Here is a 24,735-nt window from a genome sequence, read left to right as displayed (position 1 = left end):
CCTGACATTGATTCGACGTTCTATTTTCGAATACTGTTGACATTGAAACAATGTCAGATTCTGATATTGAAACACTGTTGAGCTATGGTGTTGATTTTCCACCTCTTTCGCACAGTTGTTCTTTATTAAAACAACAGTTAAATCATGACTGGTAATCTACTTTCTTTATAGTTATTTTAACCAATACTAAACTACTGCATGTTTCCATCAATACTTAAACCACCTAAACACATAATTGCACTTATTCCTCAAACTGGACACCCTTTATAAAAATCAAATGTCTCACAATGTAACATGTCAATATTAATATCCTAAAATAAGAAAGCATTGCATGTGATGTAACAGGGAAAAAAAAAACTAAACAAAAAAAGGTCAATAGACATGTTTCGTTTGCTAAATACTTTATTAAAACACAGTTTTCTATTTACATTTATATTTTAACATAACTTTGTAGTTTTTACTCTGGGATGGGGATGGATGATGTGCGTCCTGCGCCACCCAAACGGTCTGGGGCGTATCGGAGCCATTTCTGCACTGCCTGTGCAAAGACAAACTCTGACATAGAGTTTGCCCCTAACTGCTGCGTAAATGGTAAATGGACTGATTCTTATATAGCGCTTTTCTACTCTCCCGGAGTACTCAAAGCGCTCTATACAACATGCCTCATTCACCCAATCACACCCACTCGTACAAGCACTTCTAAACACAGTGCAAACTAACCTGCATTCACACACATTCGTACTCCGATGAACGCATCGGAGGGCAATTTGGGGTTAGTATCTTGCCCAAGGATACTTGACATGCAGATCGGGGAAGCCAAGAATCGAACCACCGACCTTCCGATCAGTAGCTGATCTGCTCTACCACCTGAGCCACAGCCACCCTCAGTCAGGTGGGCCTGCGTCAGGCCATCTAGGACAAAAATACACACACACACAAACAAAAAAAGTGAATTAGAGCACATGAATAAGCTCTTGTTATCTGTCTTCAGCAGGGAGAAAGTATGTAAACTCCTAGGCTGATAAACATGAAAGTCACCAGGCGTAAATCTGCAAACTGCCGCATTTGATTCCCAAAGAGCTATGAGCGGAAAAAGTGATAAGTCTTAGCATGGTGTGCCGTGCATCCTTTAAAACAAAATAAACATGGGGTCCTCGGGCTGTACAAACTACAACCCGAGGACTAAACAAGCTGAAGACCAAAGACTCCATCTCCAGATTAACCAGACATGAAAGTCTTGTTATTAAAAAAGACAAAGTAATATAGCAAAAACCGGACATAGGACATGTGAAACACACCCAGCAGATCAATTGATCCCTTTATTGTTCACTTTAGGCTCATAAAACTACAATAAACGGTAAAACTTACCAAATATGCATCTGCACAGCGCAGTATCTTTAAATGCCCTTTTTTGCTTCGTCTGGTCCTTTGTTTTTTTCCCTGCCCAGTTTAGTACCGAGGCCAGCTCGTTTGTGATGGCATAAGCCATTACACGGCGGACTTGCACCTCCAGTGTGGTCCCTCCAATCAAGGCAAAGCGTCTCACCTATAGACACATTTTAAGAGATGGAATTAGCGTGTCTCATGTCTTAAATGTGTATGCAAGTGCTTGTGTGTATGCCGTTGTTATGCATTTAAATCACATCTGACAGCTATTACACTTTATAGTTACAAAGTGTACATAAGCTTTATATACTTACCATTGCCTTATTTGCCTCTTGCGATTGAAGAGCTGCCTCTGCATTGTTTAGCCCCTCAATGTTGTGCAAGGGCAAATCCAAAGGGAGTACCCCAGCATCTACCGATTCATTGGAGCTGGTATTGCAGATGGCTCTGACCTCCTCACAGAGTTCGTTAAGAGATCTCGTCAGGTCTGACAGCATAGTTAATATCTTTTGTGAGGTCACATCTGTTTCAAAGAACAATTCCAGAAATATTAATGGCTTAAGCAGTGAGAGGCGAAAAACTAATATATCCATAAGTGATGGTGTAACATTCTGCATTCAAGTATTAGTTGTTTTAACTGCTAAAAGTGTTTGCTAGTTTTTGCCTGTCACATATATATGATATTTGTATATGTAGCTTGCCATCACCAGTGCGTGAATGTGTGTGTGAATGGGTGGATAACTGAATGTGTAAAGCGCTTTGGGGTCCTTAGGGACTAGTTAAAGCGCTGTACAAATATAGGCCATTTACCATTTATACCATGTAAAATCTGAAATTCTAAGATGTTCGAACTTGCCTTGTAGTAGTGGCCTCACAGAGTCTCTGGAATCTACAGAAAAACAAATCACAACAAGATGACATTCAGGAGTATAAACTGGTGTTTTGAAGATAAGTGCACAATGACATTGTGATTCAGCTTTAAAACAACTTTAAAAGCATACCATCTATAGGGAAGGCCTCAACATCAGACTCTGCATGCTGGGGAGATTGCAAAGCTGTGTCGTTTGGAGTGTTCTGCCAGAGCAACACGTTCTCACTCCCAACTCGTCGAATGTGTGACGCATGGTCAGGCTCCTTCTGCTTCACTTATCGACGCGCAGGGTACCCCCCTCGCGTCGAGAATTGACGTGCAGGGTCCTCCTATTGAATACTATAGCGCTTCCTAAACGTTGTTTATTGACGTCAAAGGAGTTTGCAAAGAAAAGCGTCTGGACTTCTTTAAGTTGCTTGAAGACGTTTCACCTCTCATCCGAGAAGCTTCTTCAGTTCTAAGGTCAAATGGCCGAGAGTCCCAGATTTAAACCCAGTGGGAGTATCCCCCCAAGGAGGGACAAAGGGGGGGATACAGGGGATACAGGGAGAGGTGTATGCTGGGTAATGGCACAGCTAGCGACTGGGTGACTTTATTCACCCGCTTCGGCTGTTATCAGTCCATACAATGGGCGTTATTAGCAGAAATCAGTCCCATAGATATGGGCCATCCACCTGCTAGATTGTTCAGAAGGTTGTTATCATCCATCCAGATGGAGGATCACTAACTGGAGCGTGGGAAGACTCCAGAATCCACTCTGGCTGGAATCCGGTGGATACAGCAGTGTTACAGGTAAGACCATTTAACCGGACAGCATTTATAGAATGACTATTAAAAGTCAGCGAGTGTCAATAATGTTAATGTGGTTATGTTAGTAATACACCGAGTGCTAATATAACAGCTTTAAGATGCATATTACGTGTTTTACCGTCTTTATGGTGCTAGCTTAAAGTTACGGTGTAAACGTTAGCTTATATTGTAGTAAAGCTGTTACTGTTGAAACGATGTTGGGACAGAAATATTAGCTTCTGTCATGACTGATGAAGTTACTAAAGTTTCCAGTAAAGTGATTAATCGCAGCCACAGATTAACAGTAAATATCCCGATTAGCTTCAATGCATCTGTAATAAATATGTGCACGTTTCAGTGCTTCGTTTAAACTGTATGATACTTATACTGACCCAGGGTCAGTGTAAAATACAATCCTAGCTGTGTGAACAAAGCCTGGCTCCTTTAATCCTGCATGACAAACCTCAGGATGCAGGTTATTATTACTCTTTCCTGCTGGCACACCTGTCACACTTGAGAGTCAGCTAGAAACTTACAGTGACGTGGACATCATGCAAAGACTGACAGACTCTGTAATACTGTAAATGATCAGTGACTCAGGTTAACACTAAACTTTAAACAGTCCCTCTGTGTCTCTGTGTGTGCTGAACATCTGGAATCAGATTGAGTCAGGCTGCATCAGCTGAATGTGTTATTTGTAAATATCAATATTTTTTATTCAGGTGTGGGGATAATATGTAAGACTGCAGTGAAGCGATGTACCAGATTAATCCCTGGCCAAAGGCATCGTACTTAAATCAGACTACTGATCCAGCCACATCAGCCTTTTGTGAGGTCTGTTTAAAGTAGACTTAAAATGAATTCCAGGTTCCTGAGAGGTGGACTGAGAGCACAGAAACACATGTTCATACATACAGCTGCAGCAAGCTTACATTAATTTTAAATCGATTTGTTACTCTGATGTCTGTCTCTCTATTAGTCCTTTGACAGACTGGTACCTGTCCAGGTGTGCTCTACCTATGACTACTGGGACAGGCTCTAATAGAAATTTTCTATTATTCTCATTTAAGGTATTTAAGTGCTTAGTTGTGACACTCTTATAGACTGTTCAGTGAAAGTTTCTAAAACTAGATGAACTTACTTCAGCGTCAGCAGTTTGAGAAAACAACTCCCTTTAGAGGCGCTGATAAGGCCAAGGGCACAAAACAGCTTAACCATTGATCCGTTAGGTTTCATAGCGAGGCGCGTGAAGTGTAGTATGATCTGTTGTAACTTCCTCCCTCTTCCTTGGAATGCATAAAGGAGTAGGAGCACGACTTCTGTGGCAGAGCTGGCATGACTGTGAACTGTGATGTTTGATGTGTGTTGGCTCTCCTGCGCGCAGTAATAAATAGCTTGATCACAGCTCTTTCTGTGTTGCAGACTTTATTTACAAAATTCCATGATACCCCCCCACCCCCCCACTGTGAACCTGAATTGAATATTCAGAAGAAAATGAATGGATAGACTGACATTTGTTTAAATACTTCTAGAAATCTGAGCTGTTGGTGTGGTAATAATATTAGAGCTAGCAATCTTTCTTACTGAATCTCTACTCTGAGTCATGTTACCTGAGATTAATTCTATGTTTACCTGACAGCCTGGACACATGTGCTGTGTGAAGAATGTAAATCAAATCAGATCTTAACTGCTTACATTTAAGGAGCCTGGTCATATTTAATTGTAATATGAACCAATGATTTTCTGATTGCTGATTCTAAGAGAGTCTTTGTGGAAATTTGGCTTTTTGTCATTTTACTTCTCTTTTCTGTTTTCCAGAACAGTTCTCCACAGTCACTGTCCACATGGGTCAGTGGGACCAAGAAGCACTCTGCTAATGTGTGGACTCTGACCAGCAACATCCAGCAAGACCCAGGCAGCGTTTTCTATCTCCCAGCTGGAGTTTTTTTGTTTGTCTGTGACTGGAGAGTCAGATTTTTGTTGAGGCTGGAGGAACAGCCTCACACTTGCAGAGGTAAGTCAGTTTGCAGAGATCCCTCCCACCCTGGCTTTTATGTGGCAGATTTCATATCTGAAACAGTAATATTTCAGTGACTGCTGCTTATACCACAGGTTAATACATGCTACTGATCCCTGATGGGAGAATCATCACCTCTGCCAACAAAGAAGCCTGGTGGATATTTGTTTACAGACTGATGATGGGACATCATGCTCTGCATCTTCAAAGTTTGTCTCTTGATTATTATTCATACACAGTAATGTGAAGTATGCTTATATCTAGTATAACTGGACCAACGTGATGCTCTTCATTTATGGAGGCTGTTGAGTCTGAATGTTGGATATTGTGTATCTCGTGTTCTCTGGGCTTTGTTGTCCTCAGTCTTTTTGCAGGATCAGAAAACAAAACCAGGAGACCTGTAAATGTTTCTTCTCCAATTGGATGATGATAAGACTGTGACACGGGATGCCACCTTTAGTCTTGTGATGAAGCAAAGTTCAGGAAGAAGTGTGATTAAATTGTACCCACATGTGTGCTGCTGAGAAGGATATACAGGGGCACCTGCAGCCAAATCCAAGCCTCCTCAGGTTAGTTGTAGTTGCAGAATGCTATAGGACCAAGACAGCTGAGGCATCAAATGTTTGATTAAAGCGATGAAAAAGAGAAGTTTCTTCCCTGTAATTATCACTTTTTAAAATCTGTAGCAACTTCAAGTCTGTCAGCGTGCTGAGGTCACAGAAACAAGAAAAGCAGCTTGACTTCAGAGTGTTGTTTACAGTTTTCTGTCATCATGATCTCCCCTAAAGTTTATCACTATTATACAAGCAGTAAGTCCACAGTACTGTAATGAAGATTCAGACTTTGGTCACAGTTGCATAATATTTTAATAATATACAATTATTTTTTGTAATTCATATTTTTTCTGTTAATTAAAAATTTACTTTGTGAAATTTGTATTTGAGAATGAAGAATGTGACAATATATTTTTGTTCAATATTTAATTTCTTTCAGTTGCAATTGTTAAATGAAATCTATCTATCTTATCTATCTTATCTATCTTATCTATCTTATCTATCTATCTATCCATCCTCACAGATGGTGACGGTGGTGTTTCCTCAGAAGAACTAGCAGAGTCACAAAGGACACGAGTCCATCTCACCACCTTGACTTGCTGACTGATGCTCGTCTGCACTGCACAGAGGAAATCAACTGACCGAGGTTTGTCCGGTGACGTGTTATGAAATGTGTATTTGTTTTATGCTTACAGATTTGTTTTTCTTGACAGAGGCTCTGCAGAGGTTAGACAAAGCAGAGAAAATATGTGCTTTACATTTTACTGTGATTTATTGAGATATTTGTTGCCTGATGTTCAGCAGGAATGGAGAAATGGAATCAAAGGGAGAAGTTTTTGATGTTTTTGTAATGATGTAGGTAAATCTCCAGTTTCTGGGTGAGGGAGAGAGGAGTCATCATCCAGGTAAAGTGACGTGGATCAGTGGATACACTTGTCTCCCCTTTAAAGGAGACACTCTTAGAGAGAGACGATCCGAGTCATCATAAAATGTTAGTGCTTTCAAATACACAAACATTTTTAAAGGACAAAAATGAACATCCCACTTTGACTGTAATACAATTAAATCGTTGCATGTGTGTTTTCAAACTCTCAGATGGGCAGGATATCAGTCTTGGACTGTCTAACCTGCCGGAGCAGCACTGAATGACCACCACACATGAGCATGTTCCTGCAACATTCAGCAGCTTTGCTTTTGGTAAGTAGAGTTACCTAACTACAGTAACTCTAAACACATGCCATCCATTTCTAACGGCCTGGTTACTTCCTGTCAGTTATTTTAGAAACCATGTGGTCACCTGACCTAACACTGTTTCTTCTTCTTCCCCTTAATGTTGAAGTGTCAAATGTCGAACAGCTGGAGAGGAAACTACACCAGTGTACTGGGATGTTTCAGCAACACGTGCCAGATGCTGTTCCTTCATGGTTTCATCACCAGAGACAGCCCCGCCCACCTCATGACCTCGCCATTGATCATGATGATTATAATAATGACAGCGAGCGGAACTAAGACTGTAAAAATCCACGACCAGAATGTTTAGATGCTTTCTAATTATTAATGAATACTTAGAGCCTCTTTCTGTCTTTTGTCTGTTTTGGGTTTTTTTTACCTCATTTGTTACTAACAAAGTTCACCAAACTCACACAGTTTACATTCTGTATGTTTCCATCTTTACCAGCCACACTCTTAACTGCAATTAAGCAAATAATCCGTAGAAATCGTCGTTTTTCTCTTTTGTAATTGATGATAATTCAGTGAATATACTGCGCTGCTTCCTTTTATTGCGTCACACATTGCTTTAAGTTTTTCAGTGTCCAGTTATTTTTTTACTGCTGTTTGAATTCTCTGCATGTTTGACCCTGTAGACTGTTTGATAGACTGCTTGTCTTCCTGTTTGTAACCGCCGCCTGTTTTTGACTAAAGATTTGGATTTCTGACTTTAACACAGCCTCTGCGTGTCCTCCCTTTGTGTCCTCTTCCTCTGTGAATGTGTTGCATGTGTCACAGATTCATTTTATTAACAGCTTTCACACAGTCAGTTGCATCAGCATTCATTCACAGCACATTGCAGAAGGATTCAGATTAATACAGGGATCTTATAGTCAGAATTATCCTGACAGACTGCCACTGTAAATTATCTTTCATCAGGTCAATTTTAAAGTTCAGTATTTCAAAGCAGGAGTTATGAAGAATCATACTGGCATTAGGACTGTAACAATATGTACTTACAAAGTCAAAGTTTTCTAATTATGTTAGAATATTGGAAGACAATCAACTTCTAGTGTTTTCTGCATATTAATTATACTGAAATAGAGATGGTGACCCTAACTGTACTGAAGCACTAAACAACTGACAATCTAACAAACATTATTGGCCTGAGCCGTCATGCACAGTGAGTCTGATCCTGTGCTGTGAGAGTCTGACAAGCATGTTTCTGGTCAGTTTGGAAGACATAATATCACAATGTTGATCTTTTTTTCAATATTCAATATTCCTTCTCTTTTACAACATAAACTGTGATCAAAGCTACTTATGTTCACAGCATGTAATGTCCAGTGACAGTCCAGGGCATTGTGGTCTGTTGAGCTAGGGTTAGGGTTAACAATTCAGACATATGTAATCAATCTCTTGCTGGATATAACAAACACCTAGGAATTCATATTATAATTTGATTTTCATGAAATATTCATATTCAGTATCAGTCATTTTATATTATAACCACGTATCCACCCAGGCTCATGGTGGGGCAGGGCTCTGTCCTGGGATGCTTGAGTACAAGGTAATGTACACCCTGACCAGGTATCCAGTCTGTCAGAATTGTTTTCAATATTTGGTTCTAAAATATGAGTGAAAACAAAAATCCAACTAGGATTCTTGCATATGATGGGTGAAGTCTGTCTTTGACTGTATTGTCCAGCTGATCCATCAAACCCCAGCAGGTGAACCTTATTCATGACATGGTAACAATGTAAAAAATTAAACAGCAACAGTCTAAATGTAAAGTGCATTCTAAACTCCTCTTCAATAAATTATATGGATGTGCAGTGAGTCATTCAGGACTGTAAAACGTGAACTACAGAACCCAGAGTCTTCACCATTAAATCTCTGGTTGCTTCGTTTTTCTATCCTATATCAGATACTTTAACTGTTTTAATAAAGTTGCATTCTCATGGTGAGGCAAAGTGTTTTATGTGTGTGTGCGTGCGTGTCATGAACGGCTGTAAAAGCCCTTTAATTACAGAACAAAGCGGGGTTTGAGTTCGAGTTACGACAGACTGTCGCTACTTCTAAACGGAACGCAGCCTTCCTACGGCGGACAGCTAATAACAGGAATCGGACGCGGTCCACCCAAGTCCACAGCAACCACCATAGCAACAGCCTAGCATGTCTTTAAAACACATTCTTTATCCATACCTATCAAAAACGTGAAATGATTTGTAAAGTGCGAAAGTGTTACAGCTGCAGAGAGCTATGGCGGTATCTTTGGAAGCTGTTTACATAGCTAATAATATACGATGTAACCATGGAGACAGTCAATCACGTGAGCTAGCGGTGCACGTTTACTACAGTGAATAAGGTGATTGTGTGCACAGCGTCCACATGCTGCACAGGGTAAAGACATTACTTCAATATTGTTTTATATTGATATATATTTGCCTTCTGCTGATCATCACCTCAGGTTCACCATTACAGTTTCAGCATACAAATGTCTAAATATGAACACATTAAAAAAAAATCATGTCTCAGAAATAAGCACAGCTGTTCATGTTTGTCATTATAGTTTTATTTGTAAGAAAAACTTCATATTGTGTATCAAGTCAAAGAACATTTGACAAGTCTGAGTCATTTCTTTGCCCTATGAGAGCTGGAATAAATATATATCCTGACAGTTACAGTTGAGCAAACTTCAGTGAAATGTTGAAACGGTAGAGACAGGTAGAAATGGGATCGGACTAATCTTTGCTTAATCAGATACCTCCTGTGTTAGGTCCATCATATTAAAAAACAAACAATAGCACGATCTGTGTGATTTTGCATCCATTTCCAAATCGTAGTCAAGCAGCCCAGTCTCATACATAGGTAACAGAAATGTCTCTAATGTAGACGTGTACAGTGTAGTGTAAGCATTAAAAGATCATAAAGGAAACACTAACATTTATGTGAAACTAATTGTAATAAAAATGAACAGGTGCTTTACAGATTTATAAGAAAGAATCTGAAAACAACACTTTTTTTGTTCTAAGTGGTCAAAGTAGAAAACAAAACTGATGTTCAAGAACAAACCGTAGCTGCACTAATATTACACATCTCCATTGTTGTGGTGAACAGACATGTTGCTTTTAAAACCACATGCAGTGTGTGACCATGACTGTCCACTGAGACCATGAACGCCACTTCGCTGAAGCATTCTTCTTCTTGCCATCAGAATGGAAGCAGACAGAGCACGAGCTGCTTTGATCTACTGAAAGGAAAAAGCAGAACATCTGAGCTGAAACCATTAAGATAGAAACAATTGTTCAATGCAGTCTCTCAGGTAGCTTAGCCTGCTGCAACTGTTGATACAAGCTCAGTACAGTTAACACAGTGTCGGGGAACTCCAGTGTGGGAACTAGTGGCTTTAGGAGGAAGAAATGTCAGGTTGGTGCAGGCTGGTTACATGCATTTGGTCCCATGCTGTCTTTAACCAAATGACTTGGTTCACTTTATGGCTGGGCTGTATGTGGGGTTATATCATGTTAATTGGGCAGGAGTACCTGTCCTCTGTTAGGCTTAGAAAGTTTCTCCATAAGCAGAGCTTCTAACTCTTATAGCTTTTAGCACATCTGTAGCTGTGCAGGCTGACAGGTTTTTAGTGGCTCTTTTTACCCCACACTGGTTGTGAATGTGTAAATAGCCCCACTAGTTCTTTTGGGTTGCAGTTAACTTGGGAGGAAAGGGTGGGTCTGCCAGGACTAGATGACTAAATGCATGCATATATCTCTATAAACCTGGTCTGAGTGCTGCCATTTTTTACATTCAGTTATTTCTCTTAGAAATGTTGGATCTAAAAAATGAATGTGTTACAGTTAAAGTGAAACACTGGTCAGTGTAAATGGCTCATTGGGACATAGAAACCTTTAAATTAAATACCATCACCTGACATCGAGTGTCAAACAATATCAAAGCTGTAAAAGCTGTTTACAGTCAGAATGTATAAAAACTATGATTGTAAATAAATTCAAACAAGTGAGCTTTTCTCTTTGTGCTGAATATCAACACTGTCATTTCTTAGACTGTAAGCTTCACATCAGCACAGCTGTAGAAGCCGTCACTCCAAATGTCTTTTGATAACAAGAAAAAAATACCTTTTCAGTCCACGGCCTGAAGTTCTTCTCCAAACATCTTCTGCCATCGGCTTTGTCTGCTGGTTTGAAGACAATAAACCACAAAAAGATGATTTAGTCACTTTGTCTGCATCATGCAGCTCGAATGTGTCGTGTAACGATGTTAAATAGCCGTCGTTATCCCTCTGCTGTGTCAGTAGGATTGTACTGTACAGCATCTCATTGATATGTGAGGAATGCTAATGTAACACGATAACAGACATCTGGTCTTACATCATTAAAATATAAAGGGCAGGAGATATTTAGATATTTTTATATTTATATTATATTTTATAGCTGACAGATATTACTAAATAGATAGAATTTACTAAATGGTTGAAAACATGAAAAATATGTCCATAATCACAAATGACCATGAGAGCCAGTAGAATTAATTCAACTAAACACTCAAAAGACGTCCTTAAATGCTCTTTAAGTGGCAGAACAAACAAACAAACAGTTAATCGCTTACTTGAGATGAAATCTGCTCAGCTACTTTGAAAAACAGCTTCTAACTGGTTCCTCCTTTAACAGGATGACTGCTCAGGGGTAAGGCCATCATGCAGTCCAGCAACCTTTATGGTTCTGCTTTGATTCACCAGGAACTATTAGGGAAACCTTTCAGTGCCTCCTGTGAAAGACACAGGCATAAACACAAACATTTATTAACATGTTCCACAGTCTTCCAGTTTGATTTTCTCATCCTGTGGACAACAACGTACAGAGATGCAGGTTTATGTTAACTTTTGTAAGGTTTCTTTACTGAACATATCCAGCTGCAGCTCCACTGTGATCCTGAACTGGATAAGCACTTAAGAAAATGTGTCAATAAATGCACAAACATCAGCTTACTATATTTATCCAAACAGACTGGAACAATAATGCTTCACTGAGTTAGAGACTTTAACAGACTCTTCTATGTAAGAATGTCTCGTGATGGACCTACAAACTTGACAACAAAGGTTTTTCAGACTACATGTAGCTGTCCTCTATGTCAACTCACACATTTACATTCATGTCACACTTATTTCTGCTTTCCCATTTTTACCATTAATGCTTATATTTTGATTGGATACCTTGAGTTTGTAAATGATGAGATTACATAATTGGAATACAATGTATCCAATTCAAGGTCACGGGAGGATGAAGCCTATCCCAGCTGATACAGGACAAAGACAGGACAGGCTGCCAGTTATCGCAGGGCTAACACAATATGTGTGACAGAAAATCCACTTAAATGTTTGATATTTCTAATAATAATCATAATTATGATTATTATTTAAAATATTATTTAAAGGTTTCTTTATAAATACATTTAGAATTTTTTATAACCCCTAGAATATAAACCTGTTTCAGATTCTGACCTCTGACCTCAGTGACCAGGCTGTGTCCTCACTGTAGCTCCCTCTTGGAAGTACGTCTGCTTCTTTTCTTCCCCCAGTGATGACCGCCTGCCCTTAATATCACGTACTGTACCTGAGGAACAAAAAAGGACAAACACTTGCCTTCATTTAAGAAGTACATTCATAACGAGATATGAAAAACATATCATTATGGAAACACACTAGTTCACCCTTTGGGAGGAATCAGTTCCTGTGAAACATTTCTGTAAATGAACATCATGGAGAATGAAATGAGTTCTTCAGGTGACTCAGCAGTCCCACACTGACAAATGAAACTTATGTGGAAGAAGAAACTGGATTTTTTTTTATTTCCAATCCAGTCCTGCTTTAAACTATTAAGGATTAAGCAACAGTGCTCATATTTGCTCTTCTGAAATCTGTGTTAAGCAACAACAAACATAAATTAGTAACAAAAATACAGCTGAGTAGAAGCTTTACACACCACGAGCAGCCATGACGCTAAATTTTAATCTTCAAATGTTTCTGAGCCGTCTTCAACCTGTTTTAAACAGAGAAAAGTCCCACAGTCAATGCAGCCTGAATGAAATCCTGATTCCAGATGTTCAGCACACACAGAGACACAGAGGTACTGTTTAAAGTTTAGTGTTAACCTGAGTCACTGATCATTTACAGTATTACAGAGTCTGGCAGTCTTTGCATGATGTCCACGTCACTGTAAGTTTCTAGCTGACTCTCAGGTGTGCCAGCAGGAAAGAGTAATAATAACCTGCATCCTGAGGTTTGTCATGCAGGATTAAAGGAGCCAGGCTTTGTATGGGCAGAAATCTGTGCCATCAGAAACTGAATTTGAATAAGTTAAATTTGAATTTGAATTGCTCAGATTGAATCTGAATTGTAACTTGAATGAAAGCTTTTGAAAACTGAATTTGAATTAGTCTAATTTGAAATTGAATTTATGGTTTGAAAATGAATTGATTTGCTTTGAAACTGCATTTTATCCTTTAAAAATTCAGCTCTCGAATAATTTCAGATTCACTTCTCACCATTCAGTTTCAGTTCTACAATTCAATTTCAGTTCCAAAATTCAGTTTTTTGGGACTTACTTCCGGTTCCGGTTCAAGCGCAGATTAATAGAACTACAGACTGATAGCGTTACTGACGGGAATCTACAGCGTCTGGAGCTGAATTAAGACTTCAGAAGTCATTCGTCATGTCGAATGACCAGCGGATAAACTCTCAGGTTGGTAATAAATGTATTACATGTATAAGAACAAGCGTCATGTTAACAAATGATCGCCGTACAGTAACCTTTATGCTTATTGTATCTGCTAGCTAAAAACGCTAATTTAGCGTAGTTTGCCCTGGATTCAGCTTTGACAAACAAATATGATCGACTGTTTCTAGTAGAATTCCAAAGTTGTCATCTTGTACCCTGTCAGAGCCCTGTATGCTTGCAGAGACCCCTACAGTAGGGAAACATGCAAAACGCTGTCCAAACCTTTGTATTTGAGCTTTATTTATGTCTTACACAGCATCCCAACTCTTTAGCTAACTTAATAACTTTAGCTAAAGTGAATAGTTAGTCTAATTCATTAGTGCAGCGTTACTTGATCACCTCTGTTTGAAGCAATATAATAATATATATAACCATCACTGAAACAGCAAACTTTATAAATAAACAAACAACACTTCTCATTCTCTAAACGTTTGGCCACAGCTGTAAATTACACTATCAGTGCTTGTTCACTCTTGACAATAATTATATTTCTAAATTCTCTTTGTGCATTTACAGGTAAACAATATCTAATATTTTATCTAAATGACTGCTTTGTCTTTGAAAAGGTGAAGAGCCTGAGGCCGGTGACAGTCCAGTTCTACTCTAAGTACATCCTTACGGTGGCTCACAGGACAAGGCCACATTCCTGTCCTGCCAGAAGAGAAGAGAAACTTCAGAGTCTTCATGCAGTTCAACCACACCTGTCATATGGAATATGACAGGGGTCTCAAACTCCAGTCCTCGAGAGCCGGTGTCATGCAACTTTTCCATGCCCTCGAGGACTGGAGTTTGAGACCCCTGCTGTATGGTGTTCATGCAGTTTTCTACCCCACAGTTACAGCATGTCTGACTGCCTGTTCAGCATATGCAAAAATATATGATGAGTTTAAGCATGTGATGACTAAGGCCTTCCATTATGGTGTTTGTCATCACATGTCACAGACATCTGGATGATCATTTGGAATAAACAAAAAAACAACAAACTTGTTACTTCATCTTTTATCTTTATTATTATTATTGTTCTTATTTTACATTTTTCATTGTTAGGCATTGGGTTTATTTGTAGTAGTCCTTTCCAGCTTCTCTCCCTCTTCCATATTACTGTGTCAGCTTGTCAGCATCTATTTGGGTTTGGGAGTGGAACAGGAAGTAAGGAACAGAAAGTGCCATTTAAACCAGGAGAGGTTCTTATATTTCAGAAGAAGGGATTAATTCAAAAGAAATGACCTCAATGCCATATTTTATTTAGGAACCCTAGAGAGCACTTTGCAAAATAACACATTCTTATAATTTCACCCTCAGATGAGCCAAGCTACGACTGTCAGGGAAGGTGATGTAGGTACAGAGCATGTGAGAGTGGTTAAGTTAATGTCTCTTGTCTAGATGAAGGCACAGGAGGGATCAATGGCACGGCGTAGAGATTCAGTATCTTCAGTCTTCAGTGGACACTCCATTTCTGGCACAAAAACACCTGTAAAAGATGGCCGATTTAGGAGGTGACCCGACAACTTCAGCCTGTCAAACATAGCAATGGAGCAGTATGTTTTTTAAAAAAACAACTAATAAGCATGCACTCAGTACGCTAAGAATTATTATGGTAGTTAAACACAGTGATAGTTGTATATCATATTATATCACTTCAAACAGAGGTGATCCAGTAACGCTGCACTAATGAATAAGACTAACTATTCACTTTAGCTAAAGTTATTAAGTTAGCTAAAGAGTTGGGATGCTGTGTAAGACATAAATAAAGCTCAAATACAAAGGTTTGGACACTGTTTTGCATGTTTCCTTACTGTAGGGGTCTCTGCAAGCATACAGGGCTCTGACAGGGTACAAGATGACAACTTTGGAATTCTACTGGAAACAGTCGATCATATTTGTTTGTCAAAGCTGAATCCAGGGCAAACTACGCTAAATTAGCGTTTTTAGCTAACAGCTACAATAAGCATAAAGGTTACTGTACGGCTATCAATTGTTAACATGACGCTTGTTCTTATACATGTAATACATTTATTACCAACCTGAGAGTTTATCCGCTGGTCATTCGACATGACGAATGACTTCTGAAGTCTTAATTCAGCTCAAGACGCTGTAGATTCCGTCAGTAACGCTATCAGTCTGTAGTTCTATTAATCTGCGCTTGAACCGGAACCGGATGTAAGTCCCAAAAAACTGAATTTTGGAACTGAAATTGAATTGTAGAACTGAAACTGAATGGTGAGAAGTGAATCTGAAATTATTCGAGAGCTGAATTTTTAAAGGATAAAATGCAGTTTCAAAGCAAATCAATTCATTTTCAAACCATAAATTCAATTTCAAATTAGACTAATTCAAATTCAGTTTTCAAAAGCTTTCATTCAAGTTACAATTCAGATTCAATCTGAGTAATTCAAATTCAAATTTAACTTATTCAAATTCAGTTTCTGATGGCACAGATTTCTGCCCATAGCTTTGTTCACACAGCTAGGATTGTATTTACACTGACCCTGGGTCAGTATAAGTATCATACAGTTTAAACGAAGCACTGAAACGTGCACATATTTATTACAGATGCATTGAAGCTAATCGGGATATTTACTGTTAATCTGTGGCTGCGATTAATCACTTTACTGGAAACTTTATTAACTAGTAACTTCATCAGTCATGACAGAAGCTAATATTTCTGTCCCAACATCGTTTCAACAGTAACAGCTTTACTACAATATAAGCTAACGTTTACACCGTAACTTTAAGCTAGCACCATAAAGACGGTAAAACACGTAATAATATCTACAAATGCATCTTAAAGCTGTTATATTAGCACTCGGTGTATTACTAACATAACCACATTAACATTATTGACACTCGCTGACTTTTAATAGTCATTCTATAAACGCTGTCCGTTTAAATGGTCTTACCTGTAACACTGCTGTATCCACCGGATTCCAGCCAGAGTGGATTCTGGAGTCTTCCCACGCTCCTGTTAGTGATCCTCCATCTGGATGGATGATAACAACCTTCTGAACAATCTAGCAGGTGGATGGCCCACATCTATGGGACTGATTTCTGCTAATAACGCCCATTATATGGACTGATAACAGCCGAAGCGGGTGAATAAAGTCACCGTGTCGCTAGCTGTGCCATTACCCAGCATACACCTCTCCCTCCATAAATGCAATAAACGATACAAAAGTAATAGCCTATAATTAATTTAGCTGCTGTATCTGCTGTTTCTCAGGTAGTTGTTTACATTATATAATATATTGTGTTCAGTACACGTCACTACAATGTGATTTCGGAAATGTATAAATATACGGACAACAGACTCTTCCACGGCAATCTCTTGTCGTCAATAAACAACGTTTAGGGAGCGCTATAGTATTCAATGAGAGGACCCTGCACGTCAATTCTCGACGCCAGGGGGGTACCCTGCGCGTCGATAAGTGAAGCAGAGGGAGCCTGACCATGCGTCACACATTTGACGAGTTGGGAGTGAGAACGTGTTGGCCAGAGTGGCGAAAGGTGCTGGAAGTTGGGAGGGGCATTATGATGCCTGCTGTCAGTGGGCTGGGGGGAAGACTGCGGAGTGGTGAGGGCTGTTTAGAAAAAGATAAATTTTTTAAAGTATTTAAGAATACAGACAACTTGTCCAAAAAGTTTCCATGTGTCACACACAGATATGTACACAGACACTAGACATTATTTTATTACCTGGTATTTTCACTCGAGGTGCCTGGGGAAACCGTTTTTTTGTGGGCTGCTCATCCTCTGAGTCACTATATGTGTACAGGGGATTTGGTCTAAAGAAATAAGTAGAAAAAGTTCATAAGTAATTACAAATGTTCTTTTGGCATATTTTTTCCTAAAGTTACAGTTTGATTTATAACATCGCACACAGGAAACGGACATGTGCAAGAAGGTGCAGTATACAAGGAATTTTTGAAGTGCACAAGTGTACATGGCTTTGCATTTTTAAAAAGTTTACAAACTTACACTTTTTGGACTATATTATGTGGTTATATTGCAGTATTCAAGCATCACAGATATGTACAAAAGACAAGATTATAAATTCTTAACAATCAAAGATATGTTTGAGAATAAAAAAAGTTTTACTTGTGCTTTCTTTTATGACTGGTCTGAGTTTCAGCTTCGGACTGAAGGTCAGACGTATCACAGTGTTCACTTAGTCCTATGTGTGAAGGGACAGTTACTGTGTGTGTATATGTAAGCATTTAAACACTGAATATACTAAAATTAACAGTATTTTGTCTAAGTCTGCCATTGTAGGAATTCATGGCACCGAGACAAAAACGTGGCGCACAGTGTGACGTCAAAATTGGCGCAGACCTTTGACGCTGCGTTTTCTCCATTTTTCTCGTCCACACATAAATGCAAAAACGGGAGTTTTCGAAAATATCCACCCTGGCAGGCGTTTTTAGAAATCTCCATTTTCAGTGACCAAAAACGCTGTTTACGTGTGGACGAAAGGTGCAAACGCAATTGGTAGGTGAGCGTGCAACGTAAAGTTAGGTGAGCACGCAACGTAAAGTTACGTGAGCGTGCAACGTAAAGTTTGAATTGAGTGTGAATTGAAGCGGGTGCTCTCCAATCATTAAAAGTAACAAAGTCCTTGAACACATTTATACAGTTACCATTACGTTTATCAATCATATATCACAGATTTAGAATTTTTTGTAGTACTAAGCAACTACAGAGCGAAAGTCTGGGTCAAGCGCCGAGGCGACGGCAAGAACAAAGGAAACCTCGAAGCGTTAAAGCTAGCTTTGTAAGGGAATATTACGAAGAAATTATGACACGAAAATGTTTTCTTTGTTGATATACTTTGTTCGCAGTGCAATTTATTTGTTGCCGGATTGTAAGAAGTAGACACAATTTCGGGCTCCCACATTTTGTGGGAGCAACGTAAATAACAGTAAAAAACTTGTTAATGTACAACATTAACGAGTTTTTTAATGTTATTCAAATGCAAACATGGAAATAACGAGTAGGAAAAAAAAATCATTCATTCTTACCTTATACTAATCGTGGTGCAGGCCAGTGCAGTGCATGACCTGATGCCTTCTCCGGTCAATTCCGCTGAGAGTAAATCAAATGTCCCGCTCTACTGTAGAAGACAATGAATACCTGGGGGGATGTACCAATGTGAGAGGGGTGCTGCGGAATAGTCCAAGTGATCGCTGCTTTAATTTCCCGGTCAACTATACATAAATTGCACGTAGACACGATTTTTTAAAGCTGGTGAACTAGACCAAGTCATTGATAACAAGTGAACAATAAATCTACTTTCTCTGGTACTTTATACCTGATCAGTTGCAATGCAATTTAATGCTCAACTACAAATCGATGGTTTTTGATGGTGACCAGAGCCGAATGATCGTCAACTATAAATAGACGTTTTCTCGACGTTGTTGTTGTCACCTGGTCGACTACAAATAGATCAAATATCAATGACAAAAATACAACGGTAAATCAACATTGTTACAACGTCCCTATAGTAAGACCGTCGGTTTACCACAGTATTTCAATGTTGTTACAACATTGGCATTTCAACCCCGACCATGTACGACGGTTCGGATGAAAAATCAACATAGATTCAATGTCGTCTTGCTATCTGGGTAATCACACCGTGACGCCTCTGCCTTTCTAAATGGAGGGACAGTAACTGCGTGTGTATATGTAAGCGTGTAAAACCTGTAGATGGTCAGATTAACAGTATTTTGTCTCTATCTGCCATTCTGCAATTCATCTCATGTTAACAATAACGTGACGTTGCGTGATGAACTCTGTATTCCTCGTCCACACGTAAATGCAAAAAAGGAGTTTTAAAAAAATCTTCCTTTTCGGTGATTCCAAACACCGTTTACGTGTGGACGAAACAGCTGCGTTTTCAAAAATACGCGTGTAGGTGCGGACGCAGCGTAAAAGAGTTAGTAGTTTATTTTCTTACTACCTGTAATTTATTGCAGATTACTTGTATTTGCTTATTTACTAAATGTTTGAGGTGTGAAATAAACCGCAATAGAACAAAATATGGCTGTGTTTGTGTGCAGGTGCGCGTGTGCGTGTATGGGGGTGGGGTTCTTGTAAAACAAAGGGGGCCCAGCAAAAACAGTTTGGGAACAACTGACTTAGTAGGTGGAGAAGTGAAACATAGACTAGTGAACTAGTATTGTTTTGGGGGAAGATGACTGAATTATAGCAGGGGTGAACAGAATGCTGCAGGGGGGTCAGATGAGTGGAAACTAATAGATTATGAAATTTCTTGTTTCTGATGTGTGGGGAAAGTTTTTCCATGGCACACACCTGGTTACATGGCAAGAAACTCATTAGGGTTGTGCGGTGTGTGTGGGGCTGATGGATGAATGTTTTGGGGATTTATCTGGCTGATACATTTTCTTTTGTTACCAAGGTGAACCTGCCTATTAGTTTTTGTTTGATTTACCCGCCTAAGATGAAGAGCATGCTTCATGACTTAACTATGCCTTTTTTTCTTTTTCTTTTTTACTTTCACAGTGCACAAAGAGTTTTGTTTGATAATGTCTGTCATTTAAGCAGGCCTGCACAATTGGAACTGAAAACGCTACATCTCATTTTGTCAGAAACAATTGCGAACTGAGCTTCTCCACATTAACATTGGCTCTGGAGAAAGCCACGTATTTGGGACACAATCAGATAAAAAGTCCCTAAAAGGATTCACCGAGATAATCCAGTCTAAATTCTTCTTTTTCTTTCTTGAAATGACGTCATATTGCTGGCAGTAGAAACTCAATGTGACATGAGAGATTCCACTATCAGCAATAAAAATGGGGAACTGACTGGACTGACAAAAGCTTGACTGACCTGACACCAGTATGCAAGATTGCACCTACCTCCAACCAGATGTGACAAAAGGGTAGATGTACGTATGTATATATGTTTTTTTTTTTTTTTACGGGAGCGGAAAGGTGACAGCAGCATCCTAGTCTGCATGAGCTTTGGGCCTTGCCGACTTAACCTTTTCATTGCCACTTTCTGTGTCTATGAATTTACCAGCGGTGTGTTATTTATGACCTTGTATTGTTTACAATGCAAAGGTCACTGTGAGTAAGTGTGCATACAGATGCACTGTGCTAACATCTACATCACTGTTTCTAGAGCAGAGGGCTGTTCATGTGATTTAATCACTTGGTTTACAGCAGGACACACCACTCGCTAATGTGTGTGTTTTATTTTGGGGTTTTTTAACACAGGGTTACAGGCCTGGAGCGAAGCTACTCCAGGGGAGATGCCCTGAAATTTTTAAGAGAGAAGGTGCAACTTTATTGCGCATCTCTAATTGTGTTAAGTTGCCACATGACAAGGGTCATGTGGCAAAAGAGAGTTTTTCGGGGCTGGCTTTCATTTTTTAAATTATAGGTGGATTAGTATGGAAGGAGAGACTGAGGTGCAGATGCAGACTGAGACCAGGAGAGAAGGCTTCAAGAGGACCAGTGAGAAACAGGGACCATTTCCAGCACGACAACCCAGAGAGGAGTTAAACCTAAACCTACACATGCGTTGGAATGGAAACTGAGGGATAAAGGGAGTGTGCAAAGCTCCAAGAGTGACAGCGCAGAGGGAGATCAGCAAAGGAATTATGACTCTGTAAACAGCACAGGGTTATAAGGTACAATCATCAAACTGAACTTTGTTTACTCTTTAAGTAAAACTCTCAAATTTTCTTCATGATATTTTGTAATCAAAAAAGTAAATAACATATTGATGAATTTATTCAAGTTTTTTAAAAAAATACAGATTTGCATCGTCTTTTTCATTCATGTTATTATTGAGATTCTTGTTATCGTTTACAATGACTGCTTATGATCTTTGTAACATATTGCAGTTCAACCCTGCGTCTCCATTGTCCACGTCTGATTCTGGCTACAACCCTTCACCTTCTCCAGAGGACAGAGTTCATGTTGTGGTTTGTCTCTACTCTGGTAACACAACAGAAATTAACAGCTCAGTGTTACAGAAGATGAAAGCCATCAGAGAGACAGCCAGCGACTTGTGTAAGAGGGGACTGAGCGTGTAACAGACTTACAGTGCATTTAAAGAACATCTTGACTATTTATTCTAACACTTTACTTGTAATAGAAAACAAATGCATGTGCATGAAAAACATTGCTGACGTTCTGCATTAGACTTGGTTGTCTTAAAATGTCTGGTAACAAAAAATTTATTACTATACCTGGTTAAATATGGATACAGTCTCTGCTGAAAGACAATCAGAGTGAAACACTATTGTTGTTGTTGTGCAAATTGTATGTATAGTAAATATTCCTCAGAATTTTGGGGGAAAATTAATCAGAAAACATCTCATGTTGCCAGGTATTCCCCAGTTAGCTGTTCTTACCAAATTTGATGAGGCCTGTCCTGAAACTGAAAAGGACCTGAAGAATACGTACAAAAGCAAGCTCATGAAGAGAAAGGTGAATTTTAGCTGGAAAAATTCAACATTACATTGATACCTGTACTCAGATCTTACAGTAATTTATTTGTTTCTGTAAAAACTCAGATGGGAGATCTGAGCTCAAAACTGGGGATCCCGCTTAACTTCATCCTTCCTGTGAAGAACTACAGTGAAGAAACACAACTGAATGACGACATCGACACTTTGATCCTGAGCGCACTGAGAATGATGATTGACCTGGGAGAAGACTTCATTGACTCTAAATTATAAACTGACACATTCCTGACAGTTTCAGACATACACAGTGATCTAATACACTCGATGAATAATACATAATCCCAGTACAATAAGAGTCACTTTTTCCACACAGGTTGATGTTAATTACCAGATAAAATAAAAATAAGAGAAGATAAGATAAGATAAGATGACCTTTATTAGTCCCACAGGTGGGAAATTTGTTTTGTTACAGCAAAAGTGCAAAGTTATGTAGCAGAAATTAGAAAACACACAATAAAATAAAATAAAATACTATATACAATAGAATAAAATAGAATAGAATAATATATACAATAGAATAAAATAGAAATACAAATACTATATACAACTGAGTAGGAAAATACAAAAACACAACTTCGTCAGAAGAAGAATTGCACATATAGCAGTCTTATTGCACATGTGTGGATGTGTGTGTTTGATCAGCTGCAAAAGTCTTTGTTGTGGAGTCTGACAGCAGTGGGGAGGAAAGACCTGCGAAATCTCTCCGTCCCACACCGTGGGTGCCGCAGTCTCCCACTGAAGGAGCTGCTCAGTGCTGTCACAGTCTCCTGCATGAGGTGGGAGATGTTGTCCATCCGGGATGACAGCTTAGCCACCATTCTCCTGTCACTCACCACCTCCACTGGGTCCAGAGGAATCAGGAAGTTGTTACTGAAAGCTGATATGACTGAGTGTGATCAATTTGAAAAAAAAAAAACACGTTTCATCTCTCTCTTTTCCTTTCTTAATATTGACTAACTTCACAGAAATATATCGAAGAACATTTATAATCAAATAAAATAAAGCTGTCATTGTCTTTACAGATAAATTTCGCACATGTACTCCAGCCATGAGCTTGTGTAGCCATCACCCAACTCTGCATGTTAGAATGCAAATGTGCACTTAAGATAAATAAATGTCTCATACATTTGCATTAAACCTTGTATGGTATTTAAGTCTGTTGTATCCTTTTCAGTGTTTACCAAAATAAAAATTATACAATTAATAAATTGCATTGCATTAAAGTTTGTATTACAGTTATTGTTATAACCTCATATTAATCTTCTATTTACAGGTGTTAGTATAATCATATGATCTTTCATTGCAGGTGTAACCATGATCATCCTTATATATATTGCAGTGTGGTGCTTATTATGGAGTTGTGCACAAGTTAGTAAGGGTTAAAAGCTACAGTCAGCGGGATGTCTGGCTGATCTATTGAGTAAAGTGACTTAGAGCATAGAAGACCGCATACGATTACAAAACATTTATTCAATATTACATACCTGATTCAGATTATTACACACGAGCTGAGAGGTGAAATAGGGTGCATTTGAGGTTAGGATACAGACACACACACACACCCAGTTAGTGGGTTCATGTTTAGGTAAAAGTTCAAATATTCGAAAAATAGTTTGCAAAACCTTGTAACTGTACGATTATGTTTGCAGAAGGGACAGTTAGCTCCAGGAGATAAGTGAGAGTCAGTGCCTACCCTCGAGACGGAGAGAATGTTCCAAAAGTGTGTCAAAAGTTGTCAACATTTATTGTATTGTATCTGCTTGACGCATGATGGGGCGCCATAAACAATACCCTCATGCCATAAAAACAACTGCTTGTGTGTTATTGGGCAAGATCTTATGCTGTCTGCGTACAGTGTTCATCTCCCACGCGTGTGTTCATTAAAAATCATCGTTTGACTCAACCCAGCCGGACCAGTGTTGTTATTTTGGTTTTCCTCTTGTATCTATCTCTAATACTTTTGAACCCGCAACAATGGTTTATTAAAATAATCAAATTACAGCATTTACATTTATTTTAAACTTCTTTTAATTAACTGCTTTAGCCCACTGAAAATGAAAATTTAAAAAAAATCTTGTTCATGACCTGTGTAGTATGTTAACACTATTAGAAGTAAAAATAACTCCAACTCCAATACCTCCAGTTTTGAAAACACAAAATTTGTTTTATAAAGCTGTGACTTGTATTATGAGTCTGTGGTCTGGGAAAGAGTCCTGTAGCTCTCTGTCTGCAAAATACAGTATATAATAACAAATGTTGGGCAATTAATTATATAGTTAAAAAAGTAACTGAGTTTTGCAAACAACAAAGTTTTTTGCAGCTATTTTTTTAAATGCAGCCAAGGCGTTTTTTTTAAATAAACATTTCAAACTATTTACAGCACAATCAGCTGTTCTGCATCAAATTTGATGTCACACAAATTATTTGTGCCACTCCAAAAAATAATTTCTGTCCACTATGAGATAAAGGAGAACAACAGCCTGATACCTGCAGGCCTGACAACAGGAGATGTATCACTGCTGTAACACCTGTAACATTCAGCAGTCGCCTCATTGTTCTGAAACACACAACAAAACTATTGACTACACTACACACTAACTACACAAGATTTGTGCTAAACGTCT

General features: G+C 38.8%; 1 protein-coding gene and 1 long non-coding RNA gene across 2 annotated transcripts in view; both read left to right on the top strand.

Moving 5' to 3' along the window:
• The window catches only part of LOC134621068 (interferon-induced protein 44-like), a 35,747-nt gene extending 13,409 nt beyond the window's left edge, over positions 1 to 22,338 (top strand). The window contains exon 6 of the mRNA XM_063467490.1: positions 22,160 to 22,338. Coding sequence (XP_063323560.1) covers positions 22,160 to 22,324 — 165 coding nt within the window. The 3' untranslated portion in view covers positions 22,325 to 22,338. The remainder of the gene's footprint in view (positions 1 to 22,159) is intronic.
• On the top strand, positions 2,850 to 7,218 carry LOC134616185 (uncharacterized). The gene is made up of 8 exons (XR_010091429.1): positions 2,850 to 3,049; positions 4,865 to 5,060; positions 5,159 to 5,272; positions 5,427 to 5,632; positions 6,141 to 6,263; positions 6,477 to 6,608; positions 6,713 to 6,814; positions 6,957 to 7,218. It is a non-coding gene; the product is annotated as an uncharacterized LOC134616185 (long non-coding RNA).
• Positions 22,339 to 24,735: the final 2,397 nt, after the last annotated feature.

Source organism: Pelmatolapia mariae, linkage group LG3_W, assembly GCF_036321145.2.
Source record: "Pelmatolapia mariae isolate MD_Pm_ZW linkage group LG3_W, Pm_UMD_F_2, whole genome shotgun sequence".
Classification (NCBI taxonomy): domain Eukaryota; kingdom Metazoa; phylum Chordata; class Actinopteri; order Cichliformes; family Cichlidae; genus Pelmatolapia; species Pelmatolapia mariae.
The sequence above is the reverse complement of the archived record's forward strand: the minus strand, read 5'-3'. Positions and strand labels throughout refer to the sequence as shown.